At 39.6% G+C, this 21,015-nt stretch overlaps 1 protein-coding gene across 6 annotated transcripts in view; it reads left to right on the forward strand.

Annotated features, from left to right (window-relative positions):
• The window catches only part of FSHR (follicle stimulating hormone receptor), a 182,456-nt gene that overhangs the window by 82,954 nt on the left and 78,487 nt on the right, over positions 1-21,015 (forward strand). For 4 of the 6 annotated variants that reach the window (XM_087436789.1, XM_087436792.1, XM_087436793.1 and 1 more), the window contains exon 2: positions 6,517-6,588. The exons of the other annotated variants lie outside the window; for them this stretch is intronic. In XM_087436789.1, the coding sequence (XP_087292915.1) occupies positions 6,517-6,588 (72 nt within the window). The remainder of the gene's footprint in view (positions 1-6,516; positions 6,589-21,015) is intronic. 6 annotated transcript variants of the gene reach the window in all.

The raw sequence follows: 21,015 nt of genomic DNA on the forward strand, positions 1-21,015 counted from the left end.
TGTAGGCCTATATTACTATAGACTTCTTTCTTAGTACCACTTTTGCTGCCTCCCGTAAGTTTTGGTATGTTGTGTTTTCATTTTCATTTGTCTCCAGGTATTTTTTTATTTTTCCTTTGATTTCTTCATTGATCCAAGAGTTGTTCAGTAATTGGTTGTTTAGTCTCCACATATTTGTGACTTTTCTTCTTTCTTCTTGTAGTTGATTTCTAGTTTCATTTCATTGTGGTTGGAAAAGATGGTTGACATGATTTCAATCTTCTTAAATTTATTGAAGCTTGGTTTGTTTCCCAGCATATGATCTATCTTTGGGAATGCTCCATGTGCATTTGAGAAGAATGTTAATTCCACTGCTTTTGGATGGGAGGTCCTATATGTATCTATTAAGTCCCTCTGGTCTTGTGTTTAATTTATGGCCAATGTTTCCTTGTTGATTTTCTGTCTGGGTGATCTATCCATTGATGTACATGAGGTGGTAAAATCTCCTACTATTATTGTGTTGCTGTCAATTTCTCCCTTTGGGTCTGTTAATAGTTGCTTTATATACTTTGGTGCTTCTATGTTAGGTGCATATATATTAATAAGTGTTATGTCTTCTTGGTGGAATGTCCCTTTAATCATTGTACAATGTCCCTCTTTGACTCTCATATTTTTTGGCTTGAAGTCTATTTTGTCTGATTAAGTATAGCTAGACATGCTTTCTTTTGCTTGCCATTTGCTTGGAGTATCACTTTCCGTCCCTTCACTCTGAGCCTATGTTTGTCTTTATAACTGAGGTGGGTCTCCTCGAGGCAGCATATTGTTGGGTCTTGTTTTTTAATCCATTCATCCACTCTGTGTCTTTTGATTGGTGAATTGAACCCATCTATATTTAGAGTTATTATTGATATATGAGGGCTTAATACTGCCATTTTATCATTTGTTTCCTGGTTGTTCTATATTGCCATTATTTCTTTTTCATTGTATTTCCGTCTGCCATTTCAGTTTGGTGGTTTTTTGTGATATTTTTCTAGTTTCCTCTTTTTTTTTATGTTTTATGACTCTGCTCTGATTTTTTGTTTCGTGGTTACCATGACATTTGCATAAAAGATCTCATAGATGAGATAGTCCTTTTTCTGCTGATAGCATCTTATCACCATTAGCCTATGCAGGTTTCATCCTTTTCCTCTTCCACTTCTGTTTTTGTTGTCACAAATTATCCTTTCTTATATTGTGAGTTTGTTACCAAATTGAAGTGGTTAGAGTTATTTTTGATGCTTTCTTTCCCTTTAGCCTTTACGTTATAATTATTTACTAACTTTTTCTAATATAGAGTTGCAATTTTCTGATTCTGTCTATCTATGTATCATCTTGCTCAAAGTATACCTTCGCCTTTTTTGTTTCAGGTAGGAAACATTTCTTGTAAGACCAGTCTTGTGGTGATGAACTCCCTCAGCTTTTGCTTGTATGGGGAAGCCTTTATTTCTCTTTCATATCTGAAGGATAACTTTTCTGGATAGAGTATTCTTGGCTGATAGTTTTTGTCTTTCAATATTTCCAATATATTGTTTCACTCTCTCCTAGCCTGTAGAGTTTCTGCTGAGAAATCCACGGAGAGACTGATGGGGATTCTTTTGTAAGTTATTTTCTTCTTTCTGGCTGCTCTTAATATTCTTTCTTTGTTATTGACTTTTGACAGTTTTAATATGATTTGCCTTAGAGACGGTTTTTTTGGGTTGAGATACTTAGGAGTTCTATTAGCTTCATGTACTTGTATATCCAATTCTTTCCCTAGGTTTGGGGTGTTCTCAACTATTGTTACTTTAAATAAACTCTCTGCTCCTTTCTCCCTCTTTTCTCCTTCTGGGATACCTGTTATCTTTATGTTGCTTTTCCTAACTGAGTCAGATATTTCTTGTAGAATTTCTTCGTTTTTTAAAATCTTAGTTCTCTGTCCTCTTCCACCTGAATCATTTCTATCTTTGAGCTCACTAAATCTCTCTTCCATATAGTCTGCTATATTTCCAATGCTTTCTACTTTATTTTTCATCTCATTAATTGTGTTCTTCATCTCCAGAATTTCTGTTTGTCTTTTTTTTTAGAGTTTCAATTCCTTTGGTAAAGTACTCCTTGTGTTCATTAATTTTATTCCTGAGCTCATTGAATTGTCTTTCTGAATTTTCTTATAAGTCATTAAGTTTCTTCATGGCAGCTATTTTGAATTCTCTGTCAGTTAGGTCATAATCTTCTGTGACTTCAAGTTTGGTTTCTGGAGAATTGTCATTTTCTTTCTGTTCTACCACGTCACTGTAGTTATTCACGGTGCTTAATAAGTTGATCTTCTGCTAGCACATTTGATGTAGTAAACATCTTTCTTATTTTGGTAAGGCTTTGGTTACTTTGATTCTGAGCTGCTTCTCATTGTATTTGAAAGCCTGCACTTTCCACTGCCTCTGCCAGAGGTGTCCTCAATGCCCTCCTTGTGCTACTTGTGCCTCTGAGGTTGCTGGTGCCTTGCTGCTTACAATGTCACTGCAGTCGTGGGTGTTGCCCCTGAAGTCACCAGACTGCAAAAATCTCTGCAGCTTCTGGGGTTTCCTAGGTCTCATGTTCCCCGACTGCCTCTCCACAGGCTCAGTGCTGCTGCCATGTGCACCACCTGCACTGCTGCTTCTGGGCTATCTGAGGGTGCTGGCAGCACCACTGCTGGGGGGTCTGGGTTCATGGGTGTCACTGCTACTAGCAGGGGACCCGGGGTCTTGCATGTAGCTCTCTCTGTCAGAGGGCCGGTGTCAGGGCTGTTGTCACCGAGGATGGGGTCACAGGTACTGCTGTGGCTTCTGCAGCCTCTGGTCTCTGGCACTGGTGTGTTTTTTGAAACCTCAGGTCAAAGTACCACCAGCTATGCTGGGCGTATTCACATTTTGGATTGCTGCCACCAGAGGAGGGAAGGAGGCTGATTCCCTGGTTCCACTGCCTCCCAGAGGTCCAGTCCACCCACCCTCAGATGTGTAGATGTGTGGATCTCTCAGGCATTCTGGTGTGCTGTGCAGGGAGTCCTTTATTGATCAGTGGATGTCCTACTAGTTGTAACTTAGAGGAGAAAGACAAAGGGAACAACTCACTCCATCATGATGCTGACCATTACTACAATGTGTTTTAAAGTTATGTGATAGACCTTCATTTACTTTATTTCTAAAATGAAAATTCACCAAGAATCATGCCTTTATCAATGTTCCTGGCTTAGAGGAAATCTGCACACACCTTTGTATTAATTAATTAGAGCTAGATCAGTAAGATCATAATGAATTATCATAAAGTTGCTGGTTAAAATAAACCTTCTATGATAAGCAGAGTTTGCAACTTTAAGTGATAAACAGTTTTATTCAATAACCATTCAAATAATGTTACTTTTCTATAACAATCAGTTTTACTGTTAAAGCTCTAAATAAAGAGTCCTTGAAACTTTTGTAAGAAATCTTTCAACATTACAAGAAAGCTTCTTACCCATCTTAGCAATAAACTTATGAAGAAACTTGACCTTGTCATTGTGAAATAAGTTAGTATATATTAAACTTAATCTCTATATATCAAGTTGTAAAGTCTAGCTGAGTGTTTATCTTCTCAAAACATCTCTATCAACAGTCCCTCATTTTACCAACATTTCTTATTCACCTGCTTTCGAGTTTGAACTTTAAGTTCTAGCCAGAAATGGAATAAAGAATTGGCTTTATAGTTTTCTGTTTCTACAATTCTGTTGTTCTTTCACTAGTTTCTTGTGTTGGAAGCTTAGCTTATCAATTTTCCATATTTTTTGTTTCCTTTTCTGGTATAATAATTTAAAGCTACAAATTTCTCTATAGGTAGAAATTTAGTTGCATCCCATAAGTTTCATATGTTGTATTTTAATTATAGTTCAATTCCAAATAATGCCTAATTATTATTGTAATTTCTTCTTTGATTCATATGATTTAAAAGGGTTTTTTTTTTTTTTTTTTGGGTAGGATTGGGCTAGTTTAGGCTTTCCAGTTGGGTGAACATGTGTTGGGGCTTGGGGGGAATTAATTACCTTTTATTACTGATTTCTAAGTAATTTAATTGCATCATTATCAAAGAAAATGGTTTGTTTGATACCAATTTTCTTTGTGACCTAGTTCTTGATTAATTTCTTTTTAATATTCCTTACTGAATAGGTGAGTTTTGCAACCATTATGAAAGCCCACCTATTCAGGAAGGAACACTAATTTCTTTGTTCACTATTCCCTCTTGTTTTTTGTGCCTTCCTACTGGATTAAATTTTCTTATTCTCTAAAGGAATTATTTTGCTAAAACTTTGTTGTTAGTGGCTAATTAAATTGTCTAAATGTGTCTTTATTTTACCCTCATATTTGAATGATTATTTCTGGAAATAGGATTCTAAATTGGCAATTATGTTCTCTAGTAATTTTGAATATATTTTTAACAAAGTTTTATAATTATTTTTTATTTGACGATAATATGTCTTTTTCTCTCTGCATTTAAAATATTTTCTTTTATGGCTTTACAGTTTTAACTAACAGGTATCTGGCAGTGAATTTAGTTTTGTTTCTCATCTTTGGACTTGTTGACATTTCTGAATCTGAGGATTTATGTCTTTCATAAATTATCGAAAATTTCCAGATGTTATTTCATTGATAATTGCCTGTCCTCCATTTTCTGTACCTTTCTTTTTAGAATGAATGTGATATAGATAGAGAGATGCACAGATACATAAAAATGGATCTTAGAATTCCATCTTCCATGTCTTAGTTTGCCATCAAAACACAGATCCCTTGGCTACAAATTCCAGAAGCTGCCCCCCTACCTGCATACTTTGGCTTCAGTTTACCCTCTTAGTATTCTGGTTTGCATACACTGCTCAGGGGTCCATCTGGTGTTAAATTGCTTTATTTTGGGCACCTGGGGATTTCTCATACCTTCTTATAAGCATCCTAGTTATAAGTAATAAATAAATAAATACATGAACACATAAATAGATAAATACATAGAATGTGACACATGTCAGAAGTGACATGAAGAAAAATTTAAGCAGGAAAGGAAGCCAAGAACCAAGTCAGGGAGAATGTCATTTTAAATAGGATGGTTAGGGAAAGCCTCACTGGGAAAGTGACACTTGAGGAAACAGTGGCTGAAGGGGCAAGCCAGGAGGATATCTGGGAGAGGAATGTTCCAGACAGAAAATTGCAAATACAGAAACATTAGACAAGAAGGAACCTGGCATGTCCAAGAACTGGCAAGAGAGTATTGTGTCAAGAACAAGATGAACAAAGGGGAGAGTTGTCAAAATCGAGATTAGAGGGTCTATGGAAAAGGAGAGCAAGAAGATCCTGTAGGGCCTGCAGGCCATTGTATACAATTTGTGTTTTTCCCTGACTGAGATGAGGAGCTGTTGGAAGGAATTTTGAGGTAGATGTGAGACAAATATTTCAAGCAGAAGAAAATGGCAAAAGCTGAAGGTGTCTGAGGTTAAAAGAAGACTTTTTTTTAGAGGGACAAATTATGGCATGTTTTTATACTGGGCAGAATCCAGTACAGCAGCAAAAATAGGTGAATGAGGGGCCAGCCCCATGGCTTAGCGGTTAAGTGCGCACGCTCCGCTACAGGCGGCCGGGGTTCGGATCCCGGGCGCACACCAACGCACCACTTCTCCAGCCATTCTGAGGCCGCATCCCACATGCAGCAACTAGAAGGATGTGCAACTATGACATACCACTATCTACTGGGGCTTTGGAGGATGATTGGCAATAGATGTTAGCTCAGGGCTCGTCTTCCTCAACAAAAAGAGGAGGATTAGCACGGATATTAGCTCAGGGCTGATCTTCCTCAAAAAAAAAAAAAAAATAGGTGAATGAAATGTATGAAATAAAGGGGGAAACTGCTGTAGAGGCTACCTTGACTGGAAGAGAGGGAATAAGACCTGGTGTGGATTGGAGGGGCTGTTCGTAGCCAGGATCTAGACAATCCACCCATGTTAACGGGAGGGAAGGTGGGTATATGAGGATAGGTGCAGGGATTGATGGTTGGGAGCAATGTGAGAGGATGAGGAAGTTCTCTTCTATTGGTTTCATTTTCTCTTTGAAACAGGAAGCAATGTCAGCTAAGAATGACAATAAAGGAAGAGGTATTGGGGGTTGGAGTAGAGAACAAGAAGGGATGCCTCACATAGGGCTACAGGAGGCCTCACATAGGGCTACAGGTAGCGGTGACAAGCAAGGTTCATATCCCAGCTTTGCCATATATCAGGTGTGTGTGACTCTGGGTAAGTTTTTTAACCTCCCTAAACCTCAGTTTCCTCTTATATAAAATGAGGCTAACAATAGTGCCCATATCACCACTTTGTGGTCATGATGAAAAGAGGCACGTTAAAGCAATTGCGACTATTACTAAATGGCAAGCCCTTAGTACACATTGGCTGTTAGCTGATATTGTACATTAGGCGCTCAACTACGTATCAATGAATGGATAGGTTGTGACATTTTATCTCCACTCTCTTTTCAGGAGGTTTGTCCTCACCAAGCTTCGAGTCATCCCAAAAGGAGCATTTTCGGGGTTTGGGGACCTGGAGAAAATGTATGTACCTGACAATGCTGTGTGTGAATGCCACAATGGGCTATGGGCAGCCACCTCAGATCACATCTAATACGATACTCTGTGCTTAGAGGCCACGCTGACACTCCAAGCAAACTTTCTGCACCTCCTCCCATTTTATTTCTTTACCATAGTTCCTAAATAGTAGCATGGAATCTTTCAGAGTGTGGCCATGGAAATGAACATAAGGTCAAGCCAAGCAATCCTCTCTTGTATAAGGTGTTGTTCCCAAAGCACCTGTGAGTGAAATTTTTATAAACCAAAGCCTGTTTTGTCTTTTGACATTTATTCTTTTTAAGGAATAGTTTCTGTTATTTCTGATTAAATTTTAATTGATAGCAGGGCCTAACATTTGTGTTTTAGAGATACTCTCTTGCTCCCAAGCCATGCTGACAAGTGGTAATTGATATATAAACATTTAAAAAGTATTAGGTGGGGCTGGCCCTATGGCATAGTGGTTGGGTCCCCTTACCCAGAGTCACACACAGCTGATACACGGCAGAGCTGGGATATGGTCCTTTGCTTAGGATCCCAGGTGCAGACCTACACCACTCATCAAGCCATGCTGTGGCGGCATCCTACGTACAAAAGTGGAGGAGGATAGGCACGGATGTTGGTTCAGGGCCACTCTTCCTCAAGTAAAAAGAGGAGGATTGGCAATAGGTGTTAGCGCAGGGCCAATCTTCCTCACCAAAAAATAAATGAAAATAAAAGTATTAGGAAAGTTTACAGTACTAAGGAAGATTTCCTTTGAAAAGAGAAGACTCCTTTGTTAAGGCAAACATTCACCTCTTATTGGGCTAGTTTAATGTAGGGGTTTCCCCAAATAGGGTTTTCTCAAAGTGGGCTACAGTAGTAAAAAATAGAGCAAATTCTCCCATGCTTAAGGTAACCCACTCACCCTTTGAAGGCTCCAGATCCCATCTCCCCAGAATTTAGGGCCAGGAAAATGTGTTCTTTACTGCAGTGGCAGCCAGAATTCAGGACTTAAATGCCAAGAAATACAACAACAGATAAATGATTACACAGAAGGAAATAATTTTTTCTTTATAAGAAGAAAGTAACACCCCAGGTTACATGCATTTCTCCTTCTTTAAGCCATTCAATTTTCCCTCTTGGTTCTTTCAGCTTCCTTTAAGAAGAATACTTGCTGAGGTCTGTGGAAGCAAGAAAGAAATCCTTTAAAGAAATACAAAGCAGAGAGAGTGGCAATGCGTTTCAGCAATTAAGACACCTGATTAGAGAAGGGTGGTCAGAATCCTGGGTTTGAGTGTTAGTTTTAATATAAACTTACCATGTAACCTTAATTAAATCACCTTATCTCTCAGGGACTTGGTTTCCCCACCTGTGTATTATGGGAAGAGTTTTAAAAGGAGGAGATGGCTTATGTGACCTCTGATTTCTCAGTGCAAGTATCCACCAGTTGGATGGGAGCCCAGTTTAAGACCTGCTGTCTTTAGGGTTTACTTTCTTGAAGACATCCAACATTTGGATGAAAAGGGAGATTTATCTGAACAGAGATCACCAAGGGAAACAGGGAAGCAGTAGAGCTTTTGGCTCAAGGTGTACTCCTGGATAGATTGGCCATTGCCCTGCCTGGAGTTAACATAGACTAGATGACTATTAGATATGTCTCGTCCCTCAACAGCCCTATAATTGCATAGAAATTATTCTAAAGACAGAAATGCCAAATATCACAGATCATCCACCTTCATATAATTCAATCCAGCAAGTGTGACTGACCCCTCACTGGGTACTCAGCCTCAGATGAGACCTTCCAGTGGTGATATAAATGGTTGAGCTGAGCTGACATAGCAGTAATCCCAGAGACAGATCAGCTGGTTCAGAAACTCAACTTCCTCAGACACAGTTTGTCCAGTTTTACTTCATGTCTTTATTAATCAGCCCATACTGACACAGATGCCAAAAATAAAATTAATCTCATTTTTTCAATACTTTTTATGTCCTAAGACTTCAAAGATATTCCCTAGCAGAGGTGCTCGGCACCAAATTGAACTCTGAACAGATTATTTTCACCATTCCATCTCTATACTCACCTTCATCCATTGTTTCACCTTCTATTCTTGGTCGCTGATGAGTTCTCATCTCCCTTCCAGATCTGTCCTCTTCATTTATGTTCTTCCTCCAGTTTTTAACCAGTTTCCTGAACTTAATAAATATTGGCTTTCTCTTCAATATCTCCCTTTCCACAAATCACAAAATCCTTTTCATTCATTCTGCACATGTGTCCAAGTTTCACCCATCCTTATTAAAAAGAAGGGAAGGGGCCGGCCCCATGGCCTAGTGGTTAAGTGTGGTGTGCTCCACTTCGGTAGCCCAAGTTTGGTTCCCAGGCATGGACCTACACCACTGGTTAGTAGCCATGCTGTGGCGGAGACCCACAAACAAAATAGGGTAGATTGGCACAGATGTTAGCTCAAGGCAAATCTTCCTCAAGCAAAAGGAGGAAAATTGGCAACAGATGTTAGTTCAGGGTAAATCTTCCTCAGCAAAAAAAAAAAAAAACAAAGGAAAAATATCTTTCTGTATAAATTCTGCCTTCTTTCCCTGCTACCTTCCTCTCTCTTCCCCATCACTACCACTCTTTTGAAAGAGCAGCCTGCATTCATTGCCTCTCTATCCTTTTTGTTCAATCACTCCTCAACCTGCCCACTTGCTATTTGGCCACAAATTCTCTAACACTATCAAATTATTCTACTAAAGGTCCCAACAATACCATAAATTCCAGATCTAATGGCTTCTGCTTTGTCTTCTTAGGACTTAACTTACACGTAGCTTTTGATTTCATGGACCATTCCTAAGATTCTTCTCAATACTCTTTCCCCTTCTAACTTCAGTGACATCATACCCTCTTTAACCTTCCAGAGAACTCCATAACAGGTTTTGTCCATCTTTCTTGTTCCTCAGGTGCCCCTCAAAAGTTCAGATATTCCAGGGCTCCATTTTTGGCCATTTTCTTTTTTTATAGTCACACCCCCAAATCATTATTCCTCAAATAACATCTTACTACCAGGGCTTTTAAATCTTCATCTGCAACCCCCACCTCCCTTCTGAAGCCATAATTCTTGTTTTGAAATGGAGAGACTGCTAGATCCTCCATTTCCTTAGGACTGCTACACCTAAGGAAACTGCAAGTGCCTCAAATTCAATACAGTCAGACAAGCTCGTTATCTTTATCCTTAAATTTCTCATCTTCCCATATCGCCCCATGAATAATATCACCATCGGCCCAGACTCCCAAGCAAGAAAACTCAGTCTCCCTTGTCTCGTGTGCCTTCCCTCTCCCTTATATGCAGGTGTTCTTCCAATCCTATAGACTCCCCATGAAACTATCTCCAGAATCCAGCCCTTAGCTCACTCCTGCTGCTATTAGGTTCAGTCACTTACATAGCCTATTGCATGAGACTGCTATGCCTGTCCCAGCTCCAATCTCCTTGTTACTCTGCTGCCAGACACACACTGCTCAAACTCCCTTGCAGAAGAATCTCTAGGGATGCTCATTGCTATAGGTTTCAATCTTAAGTTCCTGGCACAGAAATCAAAGCCTTTTATCTCCCACCATATGCAGTGTACCCTACACTCACCAGGTGGAAAAATTTGCCATTTCTCCGGCACTATCATGACCAGACATTGTATTGCTTATTTGGAATGTGACAGCTGATTCTTTGGACAATGCTTGGCACACAGAGGGATCAAAAAATAGTTGCAAGTGAATGAGTGAATGAAAAAATGAACAAAATACCCTTTCATACTGGTCTTATATAGGTGCTGTCCCTCTACCTAAAATTCCACTTGGTAGAATCCTGCTTGTCCTCCAGGAGCCAGATCGAATGTTTACTCCTCTGTAGAGCCTTTCCAGAACTCTCCCAGTGCTTCCAAGCCATAATCTTGTGTTCACAGTATTAATAGCACATTTATCAGATTGTATTCGGAATTTAGGTTTTTCCAGATGCCCCGATTGTTCTTTAAGGACAAGGTCAGAGTGTAACTTAACTTTGCATTAAAGTCCTGTTGTTTTTATCTCCTTGCTAGACCTCTAATATGTCCACGTATCTCCTTCTCCAGCTACCATAATCTATCCCTGGATAACTGCCAGTATTCTACCTGTGTGGCTGCCCCCTCCACTAGCAGGCTCTCCCCTCACCCTTATCCATTCTCTATATAGAAACAAGAGGGATATTTTCTAAACTCATATATCTGATCACGCCACCTTCCACACTTGTCCTGCCCCCACACACACACTCCATGTGTTACCACTGCTTTTAACACAAAAAGGAAACTAGACCTCTTACATCCTCTCCTTCACTCTATTAGCCCTTTTTCAGTCAATAAAATTACCATGTTATGCTGCCCATCATGGGCCTTGCTTGGCGCATGCTGTTCCTTCTGACTAGAACGTTGTTTCTACTCTGCCCTTTTAATTTAGTTGACTCCTCCTAATCCTTCAGATTCCCACACCCACGTCACTTGCCCAGGAAATCCTTCCTGACCTCCCCAACTAAAGCAAAAACCCCCTACTACACACACTGTCATATCACCACTAGTTTCTATGTGGTGACTATCATTTTAGCAATTTTACACTTGTTTATGTGATAACTGAATTAATTTCCAACTCCCCTATTGGATAGTAAGTTCCATGAGCACCAGACATGTTTGCTTATACTCAGTATTGGATCCATGGTGCTTGGCACAGATTCAGGTATATACAATAAATAGCATGAAAAAAAATGAACAAAATAATTAGTTGGGGAGACAAGATATCCAGATATAAAAAGAAAATACTAAATAATATGAATGATGATGATAAATAATGTAGGGATAAATAATTGTTAGGCATGTGAACACTGGCTGAGAATCTACTATGATCTAGGCACTTATATATAGTTTAAAATATAAGCTAGGACAAAAAGGCACAAGATAATATGTGCAAAATAGGTGATACAAATACTGTATTTCTTAGGACTCTTTCCGTTGTGAGAGGCAAAAGAAAATAAACCTCAAACAGGCTTAAGGAAAAGAAAGGAATTTAATGTCTCATTTAATTTGATGGTCAGAGAAGAAGAATGGCTTTAGAAACAGCTCTACTCAGGTTCAATGTCCTTAGAACTGGGTCTCTCTCCCCCTCCCTCTCAGGTCTCTTCCATTATGTTTGTTTCAGCCCTCAGCCCCACCCCTGGTGGTAAGAAGACAGCAGCAGTCCTGCCTTCACATCTTCTTGGGTCCTATTCAGAAGGAAAGAGCTGACTTTTCTCTTGCTCAATCCCATAAAAGTCCTAAGATTTAGTATGACTTGCTTAGATCACACAACCATCCCTGGCCCAACTACAGCAGCTAAGGGTATGTGACGCTCAGGATGGCTGTGGCCTGGGTAAAGGGCTCTATTCTTAGAGCTGAAAACACCTACCCCAACCACATGGGCTTGGAGTCGGGGAGAGAGATCCACAATCAAAAATTGAGGCCATTTCTGGAAAAAAAAAAAAGTGGAGACTAGATGCTGGTGGTTGGGCATACAATTAATGTCTACAAAGAAAATTGGTTCTGTTCTCATCCAGATGAGAAAGATCTCTGTTGCCTAGGTGGTTGGGGATTTGATGGGTCTGATTTTTCCTCTTTACCCCTGTTAGAATGATTGAAAGAATCCAGTAACTCTGCCCCAACCCACGCTAATGATTCTTCTTCTTTCATTAACCCAGCTTAACCCAGCCCCCTCTGCTTCTATAAGAAGTCAAAAGGGAAAGGAGTCTTTTTGGTAGAATGTGGAACAGGAGCTTCTCCATTAGAAATGAAATATCACTAATCACACCTTAGCTTTGACCAGCATCACTATCTCAAACCTCCCTACTCTTCACTGCTTTGGGACTGGCTGGGGGAAAAGGAAATCATTAAACTCTCTGCAATGTGAAGTGGCTTTGCAAAGTGCACTGTAAACTGTTTACATTGTCTTTAATTACTTCAGAGCCATATGTCAGCTTGGTATAAAGTGTGAAGATTACACGGAATAGGGTGGGGGGAGTAGGTGACAATGTGGTGATTTATAGTAACCCGAAAAATTATGTATGGAAATGAGTGTAATTTAAAAACACATCTACGTGCTATTATAACACTGGAGGGGGAAGAAAAGCCAGTTTATAACAAAATATCTTTGAAAATAGGAGCATGATGAATATGTAAATGGGACCAATCAACATCAGCTGAGATATGGTATATGCAGATGAGACGGCAATGAGCCAAAATGTGAAATAGCTCCTAAACCATAAATATGAACCATATAAAATTCATTTGAAATTTTCATGATAACATAAGGACAAAAAAATATAATCAATTGATTTATTTGCATATAAAAATGAGAACACTAGCCTCACACTTCAGCCTCCACCCCCAGATCGCTGGGGAAAGAAAAGTTAATATAATAGAGGAACTTTTAGAGGAAGAGATTTATTGAATGAGAACTGTTGCAAGCACACTAAAAAAGTTGAGAATCCTCCCAATTCTCAATTCTTCAGGCGCACTCCGCACAGATAAAAGGAGATGAAATAAATCAGGTAACTAACACCTACTGGCAACAGGGCTAGGAAATTTGGGCCAATCTGCTGTGCCTCCCTGAGCACATCCTTGTTAGATAATGGACGTCCGTTCCTACCCTAGCCTTCTGTGGTTATCAGAGTTAATGGGCAAAGGAGCCTTGAGTCCCACTTACTGAAATAAAGCAAGAAGGAGAAACTGATGATTCTACAGGCTCCTGGTTAAAAAAAAAACTGGAGGCCAGGCTTGAAGCAGTTAGACCTCTGAATGGGAAGAGGGGATTTGAGTCCCTGGGCATAAAAAGGATAGTGAGGTTCAGTGGTTCTCATCCCAGGTTGCACTTTAGAATCCCCTGGAGAGCTTTTAAAATAATCTCCATGCCTGACTATCATTTCCAGGGATTTTTCATTCCATTTGTCTAGGGTGGGGCCAAGCATTGCTCATTTTCTAAGCTCCCTTCATGATGCTCATGTACACCCTCAGTTGAAAGCCACCCAGGTGGGTGATATTTAAGTCTCAATCCAATTCATAGAAAGAACATTCCCGAACATCTGAGGTGTGTCTACATGGTGTGGCTGGAGGAGAATAAACAAAAGGGAGGATAGTAGGAGATAAGATCAGAGAAGAAGCTGGGTTAGGTCATGGAGCACCTTAAAGGCCATGGGGACAAATTTGAGTGATATAGTTAACTGTGGGAATTAAATGGGTTAATTTTGAATAACCAAGTGAATGATTTGATTTGCATTTGTTAAAGATCACTCATAGAGTTTGGATTTGATAATACTTCGTTAAAGATATTCGTGTCTATATTTATAGAGATATTCTTCTGCATATTTCTTTTCTTATAATTTGTTTGGTTTTATTATACTGGTGTTATAAAATGAGTTGAGAAATGCTCCCTTATCCTCGACAGCCTAAAAGAGTTTGTTATTGAGAACTCAATAGAGACAGAAGAGTTTTTTCCCATAAATGGTGCTGAATCAACTTGGTATCCATATGGGAAAAAAATAAACCTCAACACTTACCTCATGTCATCCACAAAATTTAACTTTGAATAGATCATATACAAATACAAAAGCTAAAACCTTAAAATTTCTAGAAGAAAATATAGGAGAAAATCTTCACAATCTTGGAATAGGCAAAGATTTCTTAAATAGGACACAAAAAGCATAAAATAAAATTTCAATTTTGAATTTATCAAAATAAACTGCTCTTCCAAAGATACCATCAAGAAAATAAAAAACCAAACCACAGATTGGGAGAAAAATATTTGCAATAATATATCTGAAAAAGGACTTGTATCAAGAATATACAAAGAACTCTTAAAAGTGAAAAATAAGTAGATAAATAGTCCAATTAAAAATGAGCAAAAGATCTGAACAGATACTTCACAAAAAAAGAAATACACATGGACAACAGGAACGTGAAAAGATGCTCAACATTTGTAGTCATTAGGGAAACACAATTTAAAACCTTAATAGAATACCATTACATGGCTGGAATTAAAGGTTGAAAATACTAGGTGTTGGTGAGGCTGTGGAGCAACTGGAACTCTCATGTATATCTGGTGAGCATGTAAAATGGTATAACCCATTTGGAAAACAGTTTGACAGTTTCTCATAAAATATTTACCCAAGAGAAATAATGACATACGTCCACACAATGACTTGTTCAAGGATGTTCATAACAGATGTATTCTTAATAGCTCAAAACTGAAAAAAAAAACAAATACTCATCACCAGGCCAGGGGGTAAACAAATTGTGTTCTATCCATACAACAGAATCCTAATTCAAAATAAAAAGGAATAAACTGTTAATACAATAACATGGATGAATCTCAAAAGCATTGGACTAAACAAAAAAGCCAGACACGGAAGAATATACACCATATGGTCCTATTTATATGAAATTCTAAAAAAGAAAACCTACTCTGGTGACAGAAAGCAGATCAGTAGTTGCCTGGGGCCAAGAGTGATGGTGGGATTGTCTGGGAAGGGGAACAAAGGAGGTTTGGGGCTGGTATAGATGTTCTATATCTTGATTGTGGTGGTTGTTACAAAATATATCAATCTGTAAAAACTTGACAAGTTAAAATGAGTGCATATTATTATTTCCCAAGTTATACTTCAATAAAGTTGATTTTTTAAAACCAATAATTATTCAGCACCTATTTGGGACCAAGCGTTTTTAATACACATCTCAGTTAATCTGCACTTGACAGACAGGGATACTAACATTCAGAAAGGGTGAGCAACCAACCAGCACCAGAGGGTCCTTTTGGAGTGAAGCTAGAATTTGAAACAAAGGTAGTTTGGTTCTTTCTGCTATGCAAGCCTTCTTTTTTGTTGGCATCTACCATTTTCCCGAATTATTCTACTAAAGTAAAACAGTGACCAAGAGGAGGATTAAGGCTGTGAAAACTTCCTCTGATGTCTTTTCTAATTAGAGGAGAGCATTTCTATGCCTAAGCACTTGAAACCCCCAGAAACCAGAACTTAGAGTCATTGTCTACGAGGACAGTCATAGAGGGTAGTAAACCTCTTCTTGGAGCGTTTTTTGCCCTCAAGTCTCAGTGTGCCAACCAACTCATTTCTGGGTAAAGCTCCTGCTGCGACTGGCTTTAGTCCAAGGGTTTGCAAACTGAGCTGCCTGTTAAGTTGCAAATTAACTTAGTCAGCAGTTGGGAAATGTAAGAGTTAGGCCAATTAAGCTGTCATTATTGACCCAGGTCAAACATGAGTTAGTGTCTAGAAGGTGAAAGTCCTTATCTCATTTCCTGTTCTCCATAAATATTCTGAAAATAAATATTTTTGTTGTATTTATTGCTTTACCAAGAGCACAAGAAGCTGTTTTCTTTTCACATTTTGGGTTGATGTGGTTTTAGTGTTTCCATTAAGTCTCCTTATTTTCAACTGTTTCTAAATGGGTCCTTAAAATAAACTCTACAATATCTAATAGCTGCCCAGCTCAGAAAAAGAATAATTTATTAGCTTTGTATTTCTATGCTTAGGTTTTTGCTTGTTTGTTTTTCTCTGTTTTTGCTTTGATTTCCTTTTATGTGTTGGGAGGGGGGTGGTGAGTCTGATAGGGGAAACAGAGTTCCTGAGATCTCGTGATTTTATGGATGCCCCCAATACTATATTCATTACAGTTCTTCACATCTCAGTCCCTTATGCTTCCATGAAGATATAATACGGTTGCTTTTGCTGAAAGGGATTACAAGGAAGGGATACAGCAAGAATACAAGTGGGAGCCCCACTGTCCTAGTCTGCTTGGGCTGCTATAATAAAATACCAGACTGGGGGCCAGCCTGGTGGCATAGCAGTTAAGTGCACGTGCTCTGCTTCGTTGGCCCAGGGTTTGCGGGTTCAGATCCTGGGCACAGACGGATGTACCGCTTATCAAGCCATGCTGTGGTGGCGACCCACATAAAGTAGAGGAAGATGGGCACAGATGTTAGCCCAGGGCCAATATTCCTCAGCAAAAAGAGGAGGATTGGCATTGGATGTTAGCTCAGGGCTGGTCTTCCTCACACACACAAAAAAAATATATATATATATAGATAGATAGATAGATAGATAGATAGATAGATAGATAGATAGATCAGACCAGGAGGCTTAAATAACAAATATTTTTGTCGCACAGTTCTGGAGACTAGAAGTCCAAGATCAGAGGGCCAGCGTGTTCGAGTTCTGCTGAGACCCACTCCCTGTCTTGTAGACAACTGCCTTCTTGCTGTATCCCCACACAGCTAAGAGCAAGCTCTGGTCTCTTTATCTCGTGTGGGCACCAATCCCATCATAAGAGCTCTACTCCCACGACCTCATCCAATTACTTTCCAAAGTCCCCATCTCCAAACACCATCACATTGGGGATTAGGGCTTCAATATATAAATTGGGAGTGAAGGGGAGATAAACGCAAACATTCAGCGCATAGCACCCACTGTGAACTAGCAAGCTTATAGTAATAAAGATGTACATTGTAGATGCTCGCTTGCTTGGGAAAGCACAGATGCCCTTCTTTACATCTTTCATCTCTAAGATCCTCCACTCTCTTGGCCACTTGTTACTACAAGGTATCCATGGTCCTGGTAACCTCTGCTTGGCATCTTTCCTTCAGCAGCTAAGACTTCCAGGTGGCAAGACTTGACAGAGGTTACTCAAACAAGCTTCTGGCTTGCCATCAAATACAATCTTCTTCCATTTTCTAACCAACAGCCAAGCAACATTGTCTTCTCTATCTTTTGAGACTTCTGCTTCAGCCATGCTTGCCTGTCTAACCTTTCTTGACAGGGCAAGCTGTGGGAGAAACTCTCAAATGTGTTGTTTCTTGGGGCTCACAGATAGGCCACAAAATGAACTGGCCTTTTTTTGTCTCTGCCAGTAACTCAATGTTTGCTGTCTACTCAGAGAAGATACAATTAAGGCAGCATAGTACTCAAGTTAAAAATAGCCTCATGGCTCTGCCCTGGAGACTCAGGATAGGTTTTTTTTTTTTTTTTTTTAACAGAATGGTATTAAAATAAAAAGATGCAATCTAAACGCAAGCTGCAATCGATGCACAAACTATTTATTTTTATTTCCTCATTTAGCCCATGCCCATCACAACCACATCCATCTGGGCTGTTTATGACTTAATAAGATGCTTTAAACAGTAAAAGACCAAGTAGGATATAGACTCTCTTGCCTGCCCACCTCCTCCCAACAAATAAACTACCTGAATCTTACACTTGATAAACCTCTCCTGTGTTTCTCAAATCCACCCTGGCCAGCCTACACAGAAATCAAATGATCAGAGATGTGTTTTTATAGTTCAGACCATTCCAGAAGTTAAACACGCAGAGAGGAAAAGTATGAAAGTGAAGGATAAATGCCAGAGGAACCTAAATGAATAAAGTGGAAATTAACTACCCCAGTGGGTCTGAGATTCTGAGAGAGTCTGGGCATAGAGATAGCAATTGTTGATGCCAAGTGTTTTATAAACATGTAATTTGCACTTGGATGTGAGCGTGCTTTGAAAAGTTAAAAGTGGGTACAAATGCAAGGTATGAATAATAAAGAGAGCACATTTGCTCTGCTTCCAATTCATGATGTCTCAGCTCAAGCACACACGACTGATCTTGCCTTTCTCTCTTCTCCTATTCCTCCAAAGCACCTAGCACAGGGCTTGGCACACTGAAAGGATAATGGCAGGCAAAGTTTGTGAATTTGTCATCTTCACATCTTAGGTCCTTTCTCAACCTTTCAGAACCTCTTCCCCAAATCAGGCTCTCAGTATTTTTTTCTCTTGTTCTTTATTCTTCTTTCCCAGTAAAGATAACAGCATCTGAAGAATGTATTGGCATTGAAATTCTGAGGCGTTCATGAGTTGGCTCCTCCAAAACAATTTGCCTTTTTAAGAAGACATGAAGTAGGTAACGCCAATTCCAAAGGACTGAATTGCTAATGGCAGGATTTTAGGCATTGTGGCACATGGGCTTTAAGACATTTGCTTTAACACATGAAAAATCATATCTTTATTGACTTACTTGTTAGGAGTGCAAAGTCCGTGTGTACCTGAACTGAAATTTGAAGGAAGGATGAGCTTCGTGTAATCACACTGACATTAGTAACATCGAGATTCCATCTACTGAGAATGAGCTCCCTCACTGTCTGACAGACCAGGTGGAGAACTCAGGCTGATGTGTGTGTGTTTTTTTTTTTCCTTACTGAGTATTAAAAATTGAGGTGCCAGGGGCCAGCCCAGTGGCATAGTGGTTAAGTTTGCATGCTCCACCTTGGTGGCCAGGGGTTCAAAGTTTCGGATTCCAAGCATGGACCTACACACCACTCATCAAGCCATGCTGTGGCGGTGTTCACGTACAAAATAGAGGAGGATGGGTGCTGATGTTAGCTCAGGGCCAATCTTCCTCACAAAAAAAAAAAAATTAAAGTGCCAGTCTTCACAAATTTGTTTAAAATGTGCCCCCTTATACCTTTCCTTATATTGCCTCCCCTGCTTCTTTTCATATGTACATACAACTTCTCAGTCCAATCAAATAAGACACTGAAAATGTGACATTTTCATTTAGTAAAGCAGGCATTTTCTTTGGGGGAAAAGTGTGGTGCTTTACCACAGCACCAAGTTCCAAAACAAAAAAATTCTGCATAGAAAGTAAGTCCTACACTCTCTTCAAAGAAATGAGGCCAAATCAGAGGTCTTTTTAAAGTTGGGGCTTTTTAAAGGGAGGAGATTTATAGACTTCAGTCCAGTACTCAAGACAAGTGCAGACTGATGGATGACACCAGCTAATCCATCAAGTGATTTATCAGGGTTCACAGAGTAAATGATCGTGACTTCCATCACTCCTTGAACACCTGTGAGGATGAGGCTTGTAGAACTAATGAGCTTCCTCAAGCCTGGGACACCTCGTTCTGATAGTATATGTGCTATTGTGTTTGATCGGTTCCTTATGTGAGCAACTCTGAGGGATCTATTATTCTAGATATCTATAGATATCTATGAATGCAACAAGTGTCATCTAGATAATATATAAGAGGGTGATAATCTTACTCTCTAATGGAGAGAAGTAAGACATACATAAACACATATTCACATGGTTCTCATCCATTTTATTTGTAGTAGTAGCAGTAGTTTGAATATCTTTGCATGGGTTTCCTATTTTACGATTTCAGAATGCCTCATGGACCTATTAGCTCATTTAAACTCCCAAACCAACCCTTCAGTGGCAGCATGGCAAGCATTTGTGCCCATCTCACAGGTGAGGAAGTGAAGTTTAGAGAAGTTTGGTGACTAGCCGGTGATCAACAGCTAGGAAGTTATGGAGGTGGGATCCCTCTGATGCCACATGCTGAGCACTTTCTCCATATAATGCTTTGCTTTTTGCAATGCTGTCTCTCATTTATTAAGGAGAAATTACATCTTGAGAGTCTTACAGTCACACAAGTACAGGATAGTAACAGTGTCCAAGTCAGCAGAAAAAATAACCTTTCTATTTCTGTGAAGTACCTAACCTTCACATGCAGGTATTTTTGATCAGCATTTCTTATACTTCTCACTCAGTCTTGAGCACTAGACAGTGGGAAAAAAGGATTCCCTAGAAGTGGATGGATGTCTGATTCAAGCAGTGAAAATCCAAGTGTAAAACTGGCCGTTTCCATGCCAAAGAGGAAATGCTTCAATAGAGTGTGTTCGTTATTAAAAATTGGCCCAAGCTATCTCCTCAAGGCATCATCTTTTTACTGGAAATTTCCTTTCTAAGTCAACTATATTTATTGGCCTGTTTTCTTCCCGTTTTTGCCCACTTCTCTCTGCTTCTCTTTGGAATTAACATTCTAGTAACATGTAGATTCAACCAGAACTTCTTATTCAGGATATGAGATTTCACCTCTACAAAAAAGGATTTTTCAGGCCGGCCCCATGGCTTAGCGGTTAAGTGCATGCGCTCCGCTACTGGCGGCCCGGGTTCGGATCCCGGGCGCGCACCAACGTGCAGCTTCTCCGGCCATGCTGAGGCCGTGTCCCACATACAGCAACTAGAAGGATGTGCAACTATGACATACAACTATCTACTGGGGCTTTGGGGGAAAAAAAGGAGGAAGATTGGCAATAGATGTTAGCGCAGAGACGGTCTTCCTCAGCAAAAAGAGGAGGATTAGCATGGATGTTAGCTCCTAGGGATGTAATCCCTAGCTCCAGGGCTGATCTTCCTCACAAAAAAAAGAAAAAGAAAGGATTTTTCTTTTAGTTAAATGCAATGAGCGTTTTATAAGTTCCTGCTCAGTGTCTCCTACGTCATTGCACTTCAAATCTTAATGTGCATACAAATCACCTGGAGATCTAACTAATATGGAGAGGCTGACTGA

The sequence above is a fragment of the Ceratotherium simum genome, chromosome 11 (genome assembly GCF_057802395.1).
Source record: "Ceratotherium simum simum isolate JZ-2026a chromosome 11, ASM5780239v1, whole genome shotgun sequence".
NCBI classification, from domain to species: Eukaryota; Metazoa; Chordata; class Mammalia; order Perissodactyla; family Rhinocerotidae; genus Ceratotherium; species Ceratotherium simum.